Source organism: Patiria miniata, unplaced genomic scaffold (genome assembly GCF_015706575.1).
Source record: "Patiria miniata isolate m_02_andy unplaced genomic scaffold, ASM1570657v1 HiC_scaffold_7, whole genome shotgun sequence".
Classification (NCBI taxonomy): domain Eukaryota; kingdom Metazoa; phylum Echinodermata; class Asteroidea; order Valvatida; family Asterinidae; genus Patiria; species Patiria miniata.
The window spans coordinates 33,610,322-33,627,599 of NW_024037074.1; the positions used below are offsets into that span (position 1 = coordinate 33,610,322).

General features: G+C 42.8%; 1 protein-coding gene across 1 annotated transcript in view; it reads right to left on the bottom strand.

Annotated features, from left to right (window-relative positions):
- LOC119745542 (uncharacterized protein KIAA0825 homolog) overlaps positions 1 to 17,278 on the bottom strand; it is a 32,061-nt gene that overhangs the window by 11,826 nt on the left and 2,957 nt on the right. Inside the window, exons 4-15 of the mRNA XM_038221936.1 lie at positions 16,456 to 16,872; positions 15,463 to 15,603; positions 14,437 to 14,674; positions 13,594 to 13,749; positions 12,606 to 12,787; positions 7,859 to 8,012; positions 7,484 to 7,530; positions 7,023 to 7,166; positions 6,625 to 6,761; positions 5,116 to 5,266; positions 4,454 to 4,644; positions 3,215 to 3,565 (exon numbers count right to left, since the gene is read on the bottom strand). Coding sequence (XP_038077864.1) covers positions 3,215 to 3,565; positions 4,454 to 4,644; positions 5,116 to 5,266; positions 6,625 to 6,761; positions 7,023 to 7,166; positions 7,484 to 7,530; positions 7,859 to 8,012; positions 12,606 to 12,787; positions 13,594 to 13,749; positions 14,437 to 14,674; positions 15,463 to 15,603; positions 16,456 to 16,872 — 2,309 coding nt within the window. The remainder of the gene's footprint in view (positions 1 to 3,214; positions 3,566 to 4,453; positions 4,645 to 5,115; positions 5,267 to 6,624; positions 6,762 to 7,022; positions 7,167 to 7,483; positions 7,531 to 7,858; positions 8,013 to 12,605; positions 12,788 to 13,593; positions 13,750 to 14,436; positions 14,675 to 15,462; positions 15,604 to 16,455; positions 16,873 to 17,278) is intronic.

Here is a 17,278-nt window from a genome sequence, read left to right on the forward strand (position 1 = left end):
TTTTACATGTAAACATTTCTTTTAGCAATACTCACCTGAGGACCTGAAAAGATGCAACAAATTGTCAAGGCCACTTTGCAAAGGGAAGGGTAGGAGTTACTCTTCAAGATCTGTGTCCACCACTCATCAATTTGCATTGTCTCTAACATCACAGGGAGGTGCTGGTCCACCATGTACCTAAAAATGAAAATAATAAATGGTTGACCTCACATTGTTCATCATTTGACTTGAAGAAAGGAACATAATTCAACCGCAAAGAACTGTTTTAATGTGTCATACAATGTATCATACAATATAAGAAATATGAAAGAAAAGTATTAGAACTAAAATACAGGGTATACTTTGTAAAATATTTTAAGCATATTACCTGTGAACCTCGAGGTCATAACTCTCTCTCTCAGAAGAATTGAGGATTGAAGATGGCAGTAGGGTCAGCAGTTCCTTCAAGAGCTTGCAAGACAGATGGTGGCCATGTGCAGCTGGGTCTATGCTGGACATTGCCCTCAGAAGAGGATTGTCCAGAGGAAGCTTTGTCTGGAGGTATTTGCCGCAAGCTTTGTATGCTGTTGACACTTGTTTTCTGAAGTCAACCACGATGGAGTCGGCAGCATTCATGGTCTTCAAAATGTCTCTTGCCTTGGTTCCCACAAACATATCCTTTTGCTTGAGAAACTGACCATCGTCTGTAGTTAGGGACATTTTCTTCAGCTGAGAAGGTGTCTTGTTAACTATTTCTTCCTGTTTCACGTAACAGGACAGAAAGTCTCTGAAAAGCTGCTCTTGTCGGTCTGCAAGGATATGCACCATTGGCTGTTTCGACTGAAAGAGAACAACATAGCTCTTCAGAAGTGGGAGGACTGCTTGATAAAAGCCAAGGGTGAGGAGAGATTGGTTGGCCTTGAAGATCACTTTGGAAATGATACGTTTTTTCCGCTTCTTCCCGTCATCAGTCATGTTCTTTGAACCATTCATATTCCAAATCTGCTTCAGCCTTTCCCGTGCAGCCATGCTGACATCATGCTTCCGGAAAATGGAAATCATCTCAGTGTGATATAACGCCCTGTCCTCCTTTGACATAAAGCCAAAGTAGAACACCTGATACGCATCCCAGAGCCGAAGTGTTGAAAGTGCACAATCATAGCAGGAGAGCCATCGATGGCTAATGAACCTCTCTGGCACTGTGAAGCAGATATTCAGAAGTGCGCAAACTTCTTGGAGTGACTCTCTTAGATCAACTGACCATCGGTGGTCACTGAAAACATCATTGAAGAGGCCCTCGACATAATATTCAAATGGCTCACAAAACTTCTTGCTGGCGTTATGTACATGGTGACAAATGTCTCCATCAATATCTAATAGTTCAGGATTTTTGTCTTGCCTGATCTTGACCTCCAGCCCATTCTTTGATCCTCTCATTACATTGCAAGAATCCATCAATATGGCCATGACGTTTGTCCAGGGGATCTGATGTTCTTCAAGAAGATCATTCAGGGCTTTCATGACAGACTGTGTTGTAACTGTGATTAACTCCAAAGCCGCAAGGTGCTCAACCATAACTCGACCCTCATCAATAGAGTAGTAGCTAACCAGCACTGCCAAGACTCTTTTGTTGTTGCTGCTTGTACTTTCGTCAATGTTCAGGCAGAATGGAACGTTCCTGATATGGGCAAGGGTCTTATCACGAAATGTTTTCTCAAGACCGTACATCTTGTAGCCTGCCGAAGTCCTGTCCATCGAAAGAGAGCTCAGCACTTTTGTATCCCTGGCAAGTTCCCTTGCAAGGTCGATGACAACAGGGGCCACGGTCATGGGCATACTGTGCTCTGCCATTACTCCAAGAACCATTGCCTGAAAAAGTTGAATAATATTGACAAAATTCAGTCAACATGTTACAAAAACTACAATTCATTTAAGACCTAAATTATAAAGTTATCAATACTAGGACTTAATTGATAAACTTCAGTAACAGTCTGTAACATGGCTGAACTCAAACAGTTCTAAAAAAAACTATGATAGTTAGGAAGGAAAATAAACACAACAATAGATGTTTGCATTGATGCAATTAATCAGGCTAAACAGTTGAATCTTATTTTGACCTTGTGTAATTGTTGAAGAAAATAGATATGGCCCCTACAAAATTGAAGATAAAATTTTTAAAAAATTACTTAAAAAAAAAAAAAAAAAATTAAAAAAAAATTAAAATGGAAAATCTTCCACACTGATAATGTCAATGCATAATTTAAATCGAAACACATTATGTACAGATTTGTTTTAATAAATTTAATTTTAAAATAAACATAGGGGGGCCTAAGTTTAAAAAAAAAATAATAAAAATATGGACACCTACCTGGCTATTTGCCACTCTGTCTATAAGTGGGACAGTTGTCATGGTGCTGCAAGAGGTTTCTGCAGTAACTACGCCTGAATCTACCACCAATTTCATGTTGCCTCGCCGTATCTGCCATGCTGTAATGTGCTTCGGGTGTTTCACATGGGCTACGAGTGATTTCTTTCCACTCGACGCGTAGTTGATAGTGTCGTTGCAAACATTGCAAAAAACCTTGCCAGCGGTTGCTATTTTATCGAAGCACTCTTGAAATTTATGCTGATGCCCGTCAATAAAAACGGAGTCCCGAAACCATTCCCACCGGAACTTATTTTTTACTTCTTTATCGAGCTCTCGCACTGATTTATCTCCGTGCGACAATATCGACTTGGTGGGCGCAGCCATGTTGGAAGCATCCGTACACGCCGCGTACACAAACACTCCGAGTCGACGCACATGAAACAACGTGCATAATCCACACGATTGCACTGTACTGTATGCCGTTGTGCACGCTGAGCAATATTAGTCTGTACACCTGACATGCGCAACACATGCATCTCCTGTACCGACACAGGAACTAGACCCAAATAATCACAACCTCGGCCCCGAGCGAAAAATCACATGATCGCAGTAACGGCATACGCATGGTCTTCAACCTCGTTCTCATATGGTTATTCAATACGTGCGTGCGTATCGATCAACGAAGTAATCAGTGTCCGTAAGTAAATTTCGGATATTTCGGCAAGCAAAACTCATTATGAATAATTAATTAGCACATTCTACCCCCCTATTTTCTCAACGGATTCACACGATTCACGTTGATGGACTTTTGAGGCCCAAAAAACCGGATTTCCGGTTAAAACCGGAGAAATCACATCCCTGTCCTACCCTTTCTGCAAGCCGTCAAATAGTCCCGGCCTGATCCATCTCAGCCACTCCCTCGACGATGACATGGCCAGCGACAGTAGCCCCGAGGACCCTTCCACGGCCTCCTGCTCCGAGATGGTCCTCTCCATCCCTCCGCCGGCCTTCCGCTGGCTGAAACCCTTACGGTAGACCCGGTACAAGTCCCCCAGGGGAGAGCCCACTACCGCCAAGGCTGACAGGAGACAGGTGCAGGAGTTGTGGATTGGGGAGACGGGATGGTGGGTGGATAGGGGGTCTAGGAGGGGTCCCGGGGAGGGGCAGAGGTACCAGAGATGGTCTAGGGTGATGAGGAGGAGGGCGGTGATGTCGGCTCTGGGAGTGAACGAAGAGAAAGGGAACAAAGTAGAAATGAGCATCATTCTTCCACAACACTCTGTGATCTTTTTGAACACATTTTGCAGAAGTAACCTAATTTGAGAGCACTGACACAGTAAGTAGGATCACATAAAAGATGGGAGCCACTGACTTCACGATTGCTGTCCAGTTGAATGGCTATTGGCTGGATTGGTTGCTTTTTGTTGAACATGATCTGTCATCTAGGATATTACTTCAACACTCCAATGGTGAATCACTCTCAAAGTTATATAACCCAATAAGTCTGTAATATCATTGTTTTCGTTGATTCCATCACAAGTCCAGTCTAAAGTAAATCACAAGTCCTTTCATTACTTCAGTCACAAGTAACAGGTGAACAATTACAAAGAAATATTCAGTTTAACTTGTGATATTCTTGAGACTGGAGGACCTGTGATGGACTTGTAAGAACTTGTGGGAAAGTTGTGAGGACTTGTAAGGACTTGTGAGACTTCCCAGGACTTGTGAGGACTTGTGAGAACTTGTGAGGACTTGTGATGACTTGTTAGGACTTCCCAGGACTTGTGAGGACATTTCAGGACTTGTGAGAACTTGTGAGGACTTGTGAGGACTTGTGAGGACTTGTCAGGACTTCAAAGGACGTGTGAGAACTTGCGACGACTTGTGAGGACTTGTGAAGACTTGTGAGGACTTCCCAGGACTTGTAGGACTTGGGAGAACTTGTGTGGACTTGTAAGGACTTGTGAGGACTTCCAAGGACTTGTGAGGACTTGTGCGGACTTTTCTTGACTTGTGAGGACTTGTGAGGACTTGTAAGGACCAAGATGAATGGTGATGGACTTGTGATGGACAGATGACAGACTCGACTGCAAGGCCACTACTGACCTGTACTGTCTTGTTCTCTTGTAGGATGGTTTGGCTCGGTTGTAGCGTTGGGCCAGCAGGGCCAGGGATCGGTTCACTACCTCACCAAAGATCTCCTGAGCAAGACCAGGAGGACAGATGGAGAAGAGTTCCCGCCTCAAGGCGTCCAGGTGAAGATGCCACATCTGGACAGAGAAGGAGCATCTCTCATCCTAGGAATCAAACAGAGCAGAAAACAAAAAAGGTAATAGCTTTTCCTTCAGATTATTTGCCAAATGGAACATTTGGTCTATGGTTTTACATGTATATGTAAAAATGCTTTTTTTTGGGGGGGGGGGGGGGGGAAGGGGGGAGTTGGGGGTAGTCAGCAAGAGGAGAGTTTATATTCTACCCAGGAAAATAATGGGTACATCCTCTAAGGCCAAAAAGCAAACCTTTCCATTTTTGTTTAAAATCAGCATAATTTTTTTGTTTGATGTTACACAGTTAAATTTGTATGACAAGTATGTATGTTATACTATTTTTTAAATGACAGTTGTTCTTTCAAAAACGTAAGCAAAAAAAATAATGCTCCATCACTGTTGACTGTATGGATTGCTCCTAGGGAGGTTTTTTTTCTGGCAGGATGTTGCGTTTTTCTTTCTTTTGATGCGGGAGGTGGATTATTTTGGACCCATTCCTACCTCATAGAATGGTCTCTGATCACCCCAGTGATGACTCTCTGCATCCTGTAGTACGATAGTGGATATAACGTGGTCTTGGTAGTCCAGTATTTGACCTTTGAGACTTGTGACGAGTTCAGAATACTGCTTCTTGACTGTGCCGAGAGAATGCCTGAAAGTAAAACGTTTAAATCATTTTAACAATCAACAAATTTCTAACACATTTCAAGCCATCATTAAAAGTAACAGTAAACATGCATTCTGAAGTACATCTTGAACAATTTTCAGTTGAACATGGGCAACTGACATAACGGTACTCAAGGCCATACCATCCGGAAAACATGAACTGTGTCAGTGCTCTAAAAACTACTACTTTCTAAATAGCACATAATAATAACAATAATAATAATTTGGGGCTAAGGCCAAAAAAAAAAAGTATTCGGTCTCTGGTCAGACCAAAGTTCCGGAATTGATGCGGCCACGCGGCTTTTTTTTTTTTTTTGGCTTTTTTTTTTTTTCTTCAAGCTTGGATTGTACAGACAAGGTGGGGTACTATTATGCTTTTTTGGTGTCCTCATGTACATTGGTGTCCTCCATAATTTGCCTTGGTGCTTTCGATCATTTGCCTTGGTGCAATTTCCTATTCCTTGGTGCTCTTTGGTAAAAACAATTGAGGAGGTGCGGAAATAGAGGGCGCTGTTGGAGCTACCGCGGAACATTTTGGAAAAAAAAAAGATCGACGCGCATGCTTAAAATCGACGCGCGCGCTGACCAGAGACCGACTTATTTTTTTTTTGGCCTAATCATTATTAATTGCAGCTGATAGGCTGAATTGCGAGGGATGCAGCTACAACATGGTTGAGCCGAAGGCATGTAAAGGCGCCCTAGCCAGCTGCCATACTTGGTTCTCGGTTGGTTCTTCTCCTACATACTCCGCGGGGTAGTTTTAACAGGAGGCCAGAAACAATGGGGCAAACCCCTTCTCTTAGCGATAAGTGTTACAGGGTTGTTTTACGTGCATTGCATTACACAACACACGGGACCTACGGTTTTACGTCACATCCGAAGGACAAAGCAGTAACGGTTTAATGCCTTGCTCAAGGGCACAAGTGTCCAGACCCGGGCTCGAACCCACACCACTGTTGCCTCTGAAACACCAGAGCATGAGTCCGGTGCTCTTAACTGCTGACCACGGAGCCCAGCCAGATTGAAAGTGTTGATTTTTGCGGAGGGAGGAAAACCGAAGAGAAGAGAATAAAGGAAAAACTCCACTCACATATGGTCTGAGCTGGGAATCGAACCCGGGCCACAGTGGGAGGCGAGCGCTTTACCCACTAGCCACCCATGCCACCCCTGCAGCTTAAGAGCTTATCGGAAAAAAACCCAAATAGGCTCATAATCTCTAAGACAGCACAGTTCTTTCAAAATTAAAGATAATGAAGGGTGGAACGTACCCAACATTAACAAATCTAAAATGGGATTTTATCTAGCAGTTTTGCAAACACTAATACATATTCAAGCTAACCCTACCTGGATTCATCATCGCCCAGCACATCTCCGTAGTATGTCAGATGGCTGGTGGCAAACGAAGCGATGGAAAGCAGCTTGTACTTCTCAACAATGTTGGTATATGAACTCTTAGTGGGACTAGCAACAGTGCCAAAAATCTACCAAAAAGAAAAGAAATAACTTGGTCAGAAAATTTAGACGTGCAATTAAATAAAAAGGAAAAACTATACATAGCTTACTGTTTAGATATCTATGGATGTAGAAAAGTCCAAAAGTATTTTCTGGTGAAAGCTTCAAGCTCAAATGACCAACAGAGAAAACAATTTTTATAAACAAAATATGCTTCTAAATACTTCTAGTAAGGTCATCACAGCTATATTTTTTTTTAAAAGGAACTTAACATGTACTATCAAACGCACATTTGAGATTTTCCTGAAGTAATGGCCCATGCTGGCTGTGACGGCTTCCACGTAGGCTGCTCTAAGTGGCTTCATTACTCCCTCTGCTCCGTTCACAGCGAGGGGCAGGATGGTGTCCAGGAAAGACACCAAATCGATTAAGCTCTGAAAACGAAAGGCCAAAAAAAAGTAAGCTTGTTAAATTAAACCACCATACTTTAACTTTTAATCAAATTTAACAGAGAGTATAGTGGGATTCAAACCTGGGACCTTGGAAACACCTTGCTTGTGCTCTACCAACTCAGCTTCCAAGCCCATGTTAGTTTTTCTACCAATGTCAATGTCTTTGTTCCTTTGTTTCTATTAAATCACTTTATCACTCTCTTTTTCCTAGAAAATGACAAATAGCTAAACGAGTAAAATGTGTTGTGTAATTATTTTTTAAACCAATTTAATTTAAAAATGGGACAAATTTGACCTACTTTTGACACGCTTCTTGGGTATTCTGAGAAGCTGTTGACCAGATCCCCTGCAAAGAGAAACAAAGAATGTTCATTTGAAAATGTATTTTAAAATTTTTGTAGTTTAAAACTGTCATTTCTTTCTTTCTTGGTTTTCTTTCATATGATGATTTTTTTAAACAACATTTTCAAGCTATGTTAACTGCTAATGATTATGTTAACTGTCATTTGTCAAACACTGTATATGATCAAGTCCACAACAGAAGAGGGGAAAACTGGGAAAGAACAAACCTGGCAGATCAGAAGCGTTTGATCATTTCTGATTTAGTTCAAGCAGTTTAAACTTACTAGGGAAAAAAATATCCCAGGGTGCAAGAAGTTTCAAAGGAAACCTACCACAGACAGGGACCATATGAACAGTTTGTGTCTGAGCATGCATCATCTCTTCTTGCTGTAATGCTGACTGGCAGACATTCTTGACTAGGCTAGGCAGGCTGGTGCACACATCTGAGACGACCCCTTCCAAGATGGACGACCACTCCCACTTGATCTATTATGATAACGAGAAAGAGGACGGTTCATATTTCAGGAGATTGCAAATGCGAGTCAAATGTGATGTCATGAAACGTTTGATGGGAAATTCACCAGAGCTGTCATGTGATTAATTTTTACGAATTCCCATTGCAAAAACCTGACGTTGCATTCGCATCCACTTTCGCACTGTGTATGAACTTGCCTTAAAGGGAAAATACAACATTTGCAAACATCAAAAAATAAAACTAACAAATCATTTTGAAATACCTTGCTGGACTGTTAGTGAATGACAGTGTAAAGCATTCTGTAAAATCATGGCACCTGGTATACTGTCATTTTCAAGAAAAATGGTATTTTTGTATCAATTTCCAACGCTGGTTGGCCGACCAGGGTTGGAAAAAACTGGCTTTTTTTCAAATACTGGCCCCAATTGACCATCACACTTGTTTGCAATCAATTACACACCTATGAACGGGTACAAGCCAGCTAGACTGGTTCCCTGACCTTACAATTCCCCAATATATGTAAACTGCTCTGTTTCTTCTTATATGGAGTCAGGGAACCAGACTACAGGAAAATGATTGTTTTTCTTGGTTTTTATAGCATTTTCGAACCCAAAACCTCAAAAAAGTCAGTGTAACTATATTTGCTATATATTTCCAACCCCCCAATTCCATCCATTTCTGAAAATTAAAGCAAAAGCAAATGATGTATATTCCCTTTACACACCTTGCTTTTGCTATTGTTAATTACATGACTTCCAAAATGTAATCTGACAGTTCAGGTCAGATTCTTTATTTGCATAAAATGCACAATAGAAAGTACGGTGGCCCACAACTGTCACGGCAAAAGCAAAAGCGCCACGGCAAGCGCAAAAGCGCCGCGGCAAGCGCAACAGTGCCGCGGCAAGCGCAACAGCGCCACGGCAAGCGCAAAAGCGCCACGGCAAAAGAAAAAGCGCCACGGCAAAACAAAAAGCGCCGCGGCAAAAGAAAAAGCGCCGCGGCAAAAGAAAAAGCGCCACGGCAAAAGAAAAAGCGCCGCGGCAAAAGAAAAAGCGCCGCGGCAAAAGAAAAAGCGCCACGGCAAAACAAAAAGCGCCGCGGCAAGCGCAAAAGCGTCACGGCAAGCGCAAAAGCGCCACGGCAAGCGCAAAAGCGCCACGGCGAAAGCAAAAGCGCCACGGCGAAAGCAAAAGCGCCACGGCGAAAGCAAAAGCGCCACGGCGAAAGCAAACTAGCGCCACGGGTTTATTGGGAAGGGGCGTAATCATACATGCCGCTACTACATCAAAAATAAAATGGGAAGGAGAATGGCCGCCACCAGGAATTCTTATTAAGCACAGAATTTAATTCTTTGAGAAGTGATTTTATGGCTGAGAAAATAGCAAGGAAAACCGGTCAGTGAAGCAACGTTCAGGGACTGATAAATCGTCGATATTAAATCTGTTGTAGGATGATTCCAAGATTATTCCAAGAGAATTCCTGCCGTGAATCAGAGTTTATAAAGGAGAGGGAAAGTAGGACTCGCTATATCAGCACCATCAGAGCCGTTCCTCATTTCTTTACATTTCGTGGGATGCAAACAATTACGAGGACGGGAGGCTCTATGAGCTGATGCATTTTTGAAGACATTTTTTTCCCCTTCCAACTAGCATGCAGAGAAGAGTTCCGTTAATTTGAGCCTTTTTTCACAGGTGTGTATACCAGTGTAGGCACGCAAGTGAGCTGCCCAGAGTGTATGAGTTAATTTTTTTTTTCTTTTTCAGTATATCATACACATCTAGGAAGTCGATTAAAGCTCTCCTGCAGGGCTGCGGCAGTGGGTGGGTAAGGCTTGTCAACACGTAACTCGCCCGCGGGCCCATTAGGTTAGAAATTCCCAGAGAGCGGGAATTTCAAAACTCTTCGCTGAACGTTGCTTGCACTGACCGGTTTTCCTTGCTATTTTCTCAGCCATAAAATCACTTCTCAATTCATGGTGGCGGCCATACTCCTTTCCATTTAATTTTAGATGTAGTGGCGGCATGTATGATTACGCCCCTTCCCAATAAACATGACTGAGTTGAAGATAACTCACAAATCGAGAAATGGATCATTCTATTAGACAGTTGCAACGCTTTCGACAGAGGAGGTTAGGTCGTGGATTTCATGTAAGGAACGTAACACAGGCGAAGACTTTGGATATAGAATAAGAAAGAAATAAATTAACTTAAAAAAGGGGGGGGGGTAAGGGAGAGACACTAAACAAAGGAGAAGTGCTATCGTTGAGATGCACAGTTCTAAGCTCTTCTATGAAAATTTGGTGGCTCTGAAAAGAGCCGTTTGCTTTGTTTCGAGTGAATACGGAACTCTTTGATGCCGGAAACAAGCCCTCTTTCTGCCCTGCAGGCTGATTCTGCGAGGATGTGGAAGACTGTCCACAGGGCAACTCATCATCGCTATCGCTAAGCATCATGAGGTCTTGCTCGGCTTGTTGGTTTCTTGAGCCGGGGGTGGGTGGGCCAATGAGTTCTAGGTTCTGAGTTAATTTCTTTCTTTCTTATTCTATATCCAAACTCTGGGCAGCTCAATTGTGTGCCTACACTGGTATACACACCGGTGAACTCATGGGCGTCGCCAGGATTTTTTTCTAGAGGGGGCAAAACATATTTTTCCCAAAAAATTGTTGTATTTCTGAACAAATTCTCGATTTCTCAGTTTTAGACGGGGGCAGGGACATTTTGCTCCCCCCCCCCAACTCATTCAATTTACACCACTATGACTTCGCGCCTCTTTTTCTTTTCTTTTTTTCTCTTTTTTCCCCTTCCTTTTTTGTGTGCTATTCGGGGGGAGGGGGGGGGGAGCGCCCCCTTGCCCCCCTCGCGACGCCCATGGGTGAACTAAGTCTCAAATTAACGGAACTCTTCTCTGCATGCTAGTCGGAAGGAAAAAAACTCTTCAAAAAAATGCATCAGCTCACAGAGCCTCCCGTCCTCGTAATTGTTTGCATCCCACGAAATGTAAAGAAATGAGGAACGGCCCTGATGGTGCTGATAGTGAGTCCCACTCCTTTATAAACTCTGATTCACGGCAGCAACTCTCTTGGAATAATAATTATCCTACAACAAATTAATATCGACGATATATTTCCTGACCGGTTTTCCTTGGCCTTGCTATTTTCTCAGCCATAAAATCACTTCTTAAAGAATTAAATTCTGTGCTTAATAAGAATTCCTGGTGGCGGCCATTCTCCTTCCCATTTTATTTTTGATGTAGTAGCGGCATGTATGATTACGCCCCTTCCCAATAAACCCGTGGCGCTTTTGCTTTCGCCGTGGCGCTTTTGCTTTCGCCGTGGCGCTTTTGCGCTTGCCGTGGCGCTTTTGCGCTTGCCGTGACGCTTTTGCGCTTGCCGCGGCGCTTTTTGTTTTGCCGTGGCGCTTTTTCTTTTGCCGCGGCGCTTTTTGTTTTGCCGTGGCGCTTTTTCTTTTGCCGCGGCGCTTTTTGTTTTGCCGTGGCGCTTTTTCTTTTGCCGTGGCGCTTTTGCGCTTGCCGTGGCGCTGTTGCGCTTGCCGCGGCGCTGTTGCACTTGCCGCGGCGCTTTTGCGCTTGCCGTGGCGCTTTTGCTTTTGCCGTGACAGTTGTGGGCCACCGTAAGAAAGAAATACAAATTGTATTCACATATACAACTTACACAAAAACTAAAATACAAATACACATTTAAACAGTACACAAAACTCGTTAAAAAAATAATTACATTCAGCCCTACAGAAGAAATCTCTAGTATGGCTGTCTCTCATAGCAGTAATTTCCCTGTAAAATACTAAGAAAATTTCCCAAATGAGGCAAATTTTGAAAATTTTGAAATTTTGAAAAAGCAGACATGTATAATTTGATATCCTTTTGCAAAGTTCCATACTGTATACTACTATTTGATTCTACAATCCTTTAACTTTCTCTTGCTAAAATAACTGAATATTAAATATGTTAAAGGGAAAATACAACATTTGCAAACATCAAAAAATAAAACTACCAAATCATTTTGAAATACCTTGCTGGACTGTTAGTGAATGACAGTGTAAAGCATCCTGTAAAATCATGGCACCTGGTATACTGTCATTTTCAAGAAAAGTGGTATTTTTGTATCAATTTCCAACGCTGATCGGCCGATCAGCGTTGGAAAAAAATGGCTTTTTTTCAAATACTGGCCCCAATTGACCATCGCACTTGTTTGCAATCGATTACACACCTATGAACGGGTACAAGCCAGCTAGACTGGTTCCCTGACCTTACAATTCCCCAATGTATGTAAACTGCTCTGTTTCTTCTTAAATGGAGTCAGGGAACCAGACTACAGGAAAATGATTGTTTTTCTTGGTTTTTATGGCATTTTTTAACCCAAAACCTAAAAAAAGTCAGTGTAAATATATTTGCTATATATTTCCAACCCCCCAATTCCATCCATTTCTGAAAATTACAGCAAAAGCAAATGATGTATATTCCCTTTAACTATCTAGGGCCGCTATAGGAAATTCACGTCCTCGCACTTTTGCCGAAGACACTGAAGGGTAACCTTCAACTGTGAGTGGATACAATGACTACAGTAAGAAGAGACTAAGGAAACCTACTTGGCTAGCAGGGCTGTCCAGTATGTGGTGTCTGCGTTGTGCCGTGGTCTCCGGTGTCATCATGCCAGGCGTGACACCAAACGGTGGGGGGATGGCATCAGGCAGCACCCCTCGCCGGCCAGTGTACTCCCCACGATGGCTAGTGTCCCGACTGGATGGATCCCTGGTATGCTTCAGGGCACCTGGGAAAGGGGGGGGGGGGGGGGGGGGCGGAGGAAGGAGGGGACAGCCAGAATGGCAGACTAAGATTGCAGCCAAGGGTGTTCAAAACGTCATATATCCCACATCACAGCAGTCAACAATTGTTTTGTTATACCTCTGTCTTGGATTCTTTGGGTTTTGATATAAAAACCACAAAAACAAACAGCAGTAAACACAACAATCATGACAATCTAACGTCAACTCAGCTGATCGTCTGCTAGTTCGCTGCTCCCACTCATGTGTGAAAACATGGTTAAAATAGCATGCGAACCAACGATACAAGCGTTTCACACCGTATGTACCATACGTACAAAGTCATAGCACATGCCCTGTGTACGTGATATCCCACAGGGAGTGTGCCATGACATTTTATAAACTTAACACATGATCGTACTAGGCCAATGAAAATACAGTATTCAAGACAGAGGTATAACAATTACTGATAGATCATAAGTCCAGTCACAAGTATATCATCGGTCAATTCACAAGTCCAGTCATTAGTGAACAAAGAAAAACCTTTGTTCATAAAAGCTTGTGAGTTGACTTGGGAGTGGATGTGTTGTGAATGATTTGTGATGGACTTGTGATGACTTGTGATCTATCGCAAGTACCTTGATAATAACTCTGATTATGAGAAAATTATGAGCCAAGACGCTCATTGTGATCTGGATCCATTGGCGGATCTAGGTTGATAAAATGCTGACAGACAAGACAAAATGAAGGCTGCCGCCTATTGTTTGCACTCAACTTAATCCACAAGGATCAAGCGTTGAGATCAGCTACCTACTTTTGATGCTACCCTTGGGGCGTCCATGTTTCAGCATAGCGCTAGAATCTCGGGAAGCCTGCTGATGCAGGGCGTGGATGTAGGCATCCATGCCTGATAGCTGCTCCGTGATGGTCACCAGATGGACCAGCTCATCTTGAGTCAAGGGCGGTAAGTCTACAACAAATTCACATCAGAGAACAATAGCCATTAAAAATCAACACAATAAATCACAGCTGACAACGACCATTTTGTATAAACCATGGTGTAAGTGTTTCAGATACCTTAGAGTCTATTTGAACTGTGACATATTTCTTCAGATAATGTTGTGGATATGTCTAGAAAAATAATTAAATTAAGAAAATTGCGGGCTGTTAAGTTGAACGTTGGATGATATTTATGCCAGCAGTCTGAGCAGTTCCACAAGGGTCGTCTTGAGAAATTTCACTGCGACATTTTCTTTTGTATTGATACCTGAACATTGGCAGAGACCATGATTATTTCACATAGGAAAGAGGACACCTGGGTAAAGTGCGTTAGATATGTGTGCTTACTCATTTTTGTCAGCTGCATGGCAGCAGTGTTGCAGCAGAGTAGCTGAATGTCAAAGGGAAAATAACGAACTGGGGTGTTTCAAATCTCAGCTTCACTTCCAGCTTGGTCTCATCTCTGACATCCAAATCATTTAGAGCCTTTGATATGTAAACTAAATGGAAACACTCTCAATGTTTTGATATTCCTAAATCAGAACATGCACCCACATTGAGCCAGAGTCACACTAATTAGGGGATAACGTCTCCTGTATCCTAAGCTGGAGACAATGCCGCAGTTTGGGAAACCTCCCCACGCATTTATGTATCCTACCTTCAATAGAGATGTCAACCTCCACCCCCTCAGAATCCATGTCATCCTCCATCTCGTCCTCATCCCCAAACAGCGATGATCCCACCACACTTCCCACCATCCTCTTTCCTGTCGTCTTCTTCTTCTTCTCTGCCTTGGCTTCTTGACCTTTGACCTCCCAGGCTCTCTCCAGTAAGGTCTGCAGCTCCTCTGACAGGCTGCACAGGTAGATTTCTCGCAGCGCCTGGGCAGCCTCTACCTGCAATAGTACAGATATAGTACAGAAATCAATTTTCATGTTTTTTACGTGACGAGTATAATAAATTGAATTGAATTGAATTGAATTGAATTGAATTGAATTGAATTGAATTGAATTGAATTGAAATTGAATTGAATTCCATTCTCTCTGTGATGACTGTCATACTTGTAGAAGGTTTGTTCAAGGCATGATTGGGAAGAGTCATTTGCTGAAGTAGCATTTGCACAAGTAGCTGATAAAGTGCACTACCAAAAGTTTGGCAACTCCCGAATTACTAGGCTTCAGCTGTCAGTAATTTAAAGGGTCCATGCAACGACTTTGCATTTTGTGCAACTTTCTAACCCTCTTAAATGTATGAAAACTATTTGACATCCGTTTTGGGTTAATTTTCTTGAACAGTGCACTTCTTCAACCAGTTTTCATTATGAGGGCACTGTTGCTGTGGTGCTTTTTTCAGGATGACTCTGTTCCGTTTAGGGGTTTTCTGTTCAAATTGTGAACACAAAAATTTGCTCATTGAAAACTTTTTGAGAAAATTTTCCTCATCGGCTTACTGCCATGTACTGACACAACAACAAATCACCAAAGAGAAGAAAATTTACGACGGCACAGCAAAATTATCCAAAATTCTGGCACTGTTGGCGCTGAAATAGCTGTAACATTGAGGTTTCTGGACAAATCTGGAGCATATTCTGAATGTAATCATAAATCCTGAGCAAGAACTGATGACAAAAGTGTAATGACCTTTTGGTGCTTCGTGCAAAACAGTTTCTCAGCAAGCGTCTTACCTGTCCATCAAAGACATTGGCTAACATGACAGTGAAGTCTGCTTCAATCATGCCTTCTAGACATACCACCAGCTTGGGCAGTCTCATGGCCAGTTGGTCCAGGGTGGTAGCTGGCTTGGGCTCTGCTGCTTCAGTTATGGACTACAGAACAAGGGTGGGGGAAAAACAACAGTGAGTGTTAGTTGGGAAAGTTTTGGGACATTCTGGCATATTTGAGATAAGCATAACTCACTCAGAGTTATTACAGGGCTATCAATCATGTTTGCTTTGACTATTAAATGAACTGATAGGGTTTCATGGCTCTTGAAAACAAGAACATTGACAGTTTCATTACCACATTGTTTATTGACTTGGCTCTCCCCAGGACCAAATTGTTTGCTCAGTCATGCGGAAATCACGAGAGCGTGAACAAAATAACCACAAGTCAAAAACTCACTTTTTTCAACCCAGATTTTCACCGACAAGGAGTGATTAAAATCATAGGTGTTGTGTGTAAAGTTTGTTCCTTGAACCTTACTCTTTTATGTGATGTAAACATGAAGTCCATACATGCAAATATAAGAATGTTATGCTTTTTTGTCCATCTGGTCCCATTTATCAAACTACAAATGGCACTCCATACCTCAAATTGTGCGTGGATACTTCTGAAGCACTTTTCTCATTTTTAGAATAAACTACACCATGAGAATGATCCGAAAACACTCTTTCAGCTGGTTTATGGTTGATGTATGGGCGGCGAAACATTTCAACATGCCGCCTTTCTAAAAAGTAGTGAATATATCTGTGTTGAGGGTGTTTTGTGTGTGGTTTCCTGGTAGACTAAAGTCGCCCATGGGCATCAGCAGGGGGGTAGTTCTTGTCGACAAAAGTCGCCCATGGTAAGGAAAGGGTTTAATAAGAGAATGCCAACATGGGTGTGGATAACTCAGTTGGTACAGCACCAGTACAGTAATCTGGAAGTTACAGGTTCAAATCCCGCTTCAGTCAACTGACCTCATCACTCAGTGATGGGGTCATCACATCCTGAATGACGGTAGAGACCTGCTGTGACCTCAGCAGTTGGTAGCTGCTCCACACCTTCCTGACTGGGTACAGGATGCACAGGCTCTGCAGATACTCCACCCGCTGCTTCCCATGCAGGTCCAACAAGCCGGCATCCCGCGGCCTGACGGGCAGCTGCTGCAGGCGCTCAAAGAAGAACCGCCGCAACCGGGACCGGATGTCCTCCCACAGCAGGTCGTTGCTCTCGTCGGCCGCGTCGGCGACGGTGTTCAGCGACATGGCCGACTGGGTCATGTGATCGGGCTCGGGGGCTCTGATTGGCAGGCCCAAGCCCTCATGGGAGGAGAGGTAGAGGAGCTGGCGGAAGGTGGTGAGCTCGCAGCCGGGATTGGTGGTCAGGTGCTTAAGCTATATAGACAAATGTGACAAAGATTAAAAATTAAGTTAAGAGTGTGGGAACATCACCAGAGGGTGAAATTACAGTCAAACTTCAGATATTTCCTAATCAAGTGAAACACTGTGTCATTTAAGATTTCAATAGAAACAAACAACAATGCACACTGTAGGAGGAAACATAAGGTCAACAATGGTGACACCCCATAAAATCCACATCAAGGGCAATGTGTTTTGTAATTCTTGCATGAGTCGTTTCAGACTGGTGTTCCAGAGTTGAGCTGAACCAAACGATTCCAAAGATTTTAACTGAATACATGAAAATCAATGTATGAGTTCAACAGTTATGGATGAAATCAATGAAATATCAACAACAGACCATTATCATGTTGCGGCCATCATGATTTTTCCCCATTCAAAT